This window comes from Sphaeroforma arctica (genome assembly GCF_001186125.1).
Source record: "Sphaeroforma arctica JP610 unplaced genomic scaffold supercont1.8722, whole genome shotgun sequence".
Taxonomy (NCBI): Eukaryota; class Ichthyosporea; order Ichthyophonida; genus Sphaeroforma; species Sphaeroforma arctica.
Window position 1 is genome coordinate 1 of NW_014031836.1, and position 1,191 is coordinate 1,191.

General features: G+C 38.2%; 1 protein-coding gene across 1 annotated transcript; it reads left to right on the forward strand.

The window, feature by feature from the left end:
• Window positions 1-867: 867 nt before the first annotated feature.
• Window positions 868-1,053, forward strand: SARC_16727 (hypothetical protein; the record flags this gene model as incomplete). The annotated part of the gene is made up of 1 exon (XM_014289173.1): window positions 868-1,053. A coding segment is annotated over one exon (186 nt), but the record flags the coding sequence as incomplete, so codon positions are not given.
• Window positions 1,054-1,191: the final 138 nt, after the last annotated feature.

A 1,191-nucleotide genomic window follows, 5' to 3' on the forward strand; every position in this document is an offset into this window, starting at 1 on the left:
ATATATTGTTCAGATGCAACATTTCCAACGAGTCATGTATCAGATACATGTCGTTCTCCTCGACGACTATTCAGAAGATTATTCACCTGAGAAGCAGATGAGCTTAGAATTAAACCACAGGACTTCTTACTTTATGTTAAATGTTAGGTCTCAGTCATTAATTACACAAGGGAAGTCTAAGTCAATAAACACTGTTTTCAAACATATTGTCTATTCTGTCCCGTTACAAGTATTGTCCTTTCTATATAAATTTTATCTACATCTGAGACATGAGACGTGATCTGCGTAATCAATCATACTCTTTTTTCTAAATCATACTATCATATATAGCCTCCAAAAACAGTAGATATCCCTCGGACGACTCCGTTCTAGCATTTACTTATCTGTTTCTCTCCCTATATACAAAGGCTCTGAATTCTCGAGTGTCATGAGATATTAAAGGTCGACACAGACGTCGTCACGTCGGTCAGACGGTCGTCATTCGACTAACTTCTCTCGCGCAAGTTGAATTCGGACTATCGGTGCCGGAAGGTGGAACTTCACTTCAGAAGTCGTATTTACAATTCAACATTTGCCCATTAAATACCATCATTTGTAAAAATACCGCTATTTTTCACCCCCTCTCTTGTAATAATGAGACATGGGGATCTGTTTTCACACAAAAAAAATATTTTCAAAATCACAAAAGACAATACAACTCCAGAGCGATTTTTGCCCTACAACGTGTATTTATGTGTACATATATCACAATGTATAGAATGGTTCAATTTAGAAGGCTATGTATAAATATATATATGTCTGCTGTTTGTCATAGTTACACAATATAACGGAGCGGTGTAGTAATAGGGTCGCGCTACATACAGCGCAATGGTACGTAAGGATAAAGAACAATGGGTTTCAGAAGACCCTTGGAAGGCTGTGGTCTTAGCCGAGGACTTCGAACCCGGACTGGCTCCTGTTACTACTCAGATCCAGAAATCTTTGGTTCCCGTTGCGAATATTCCTCTGTTGGAATATGTGCTGGAATGCCTCTCAGCAGCGGGCGTTGTCGAGGTATACAAGTTAAACGTTTAATTATTATGGTTTCAAGTTGCCTATAAGTGATGATTTTAATATATATATTTTGTAGAGTGTGCGAGCGCATTTGTCCTTAGAGCTGAGTTGTAGCAGATATTACATGCATATATATAT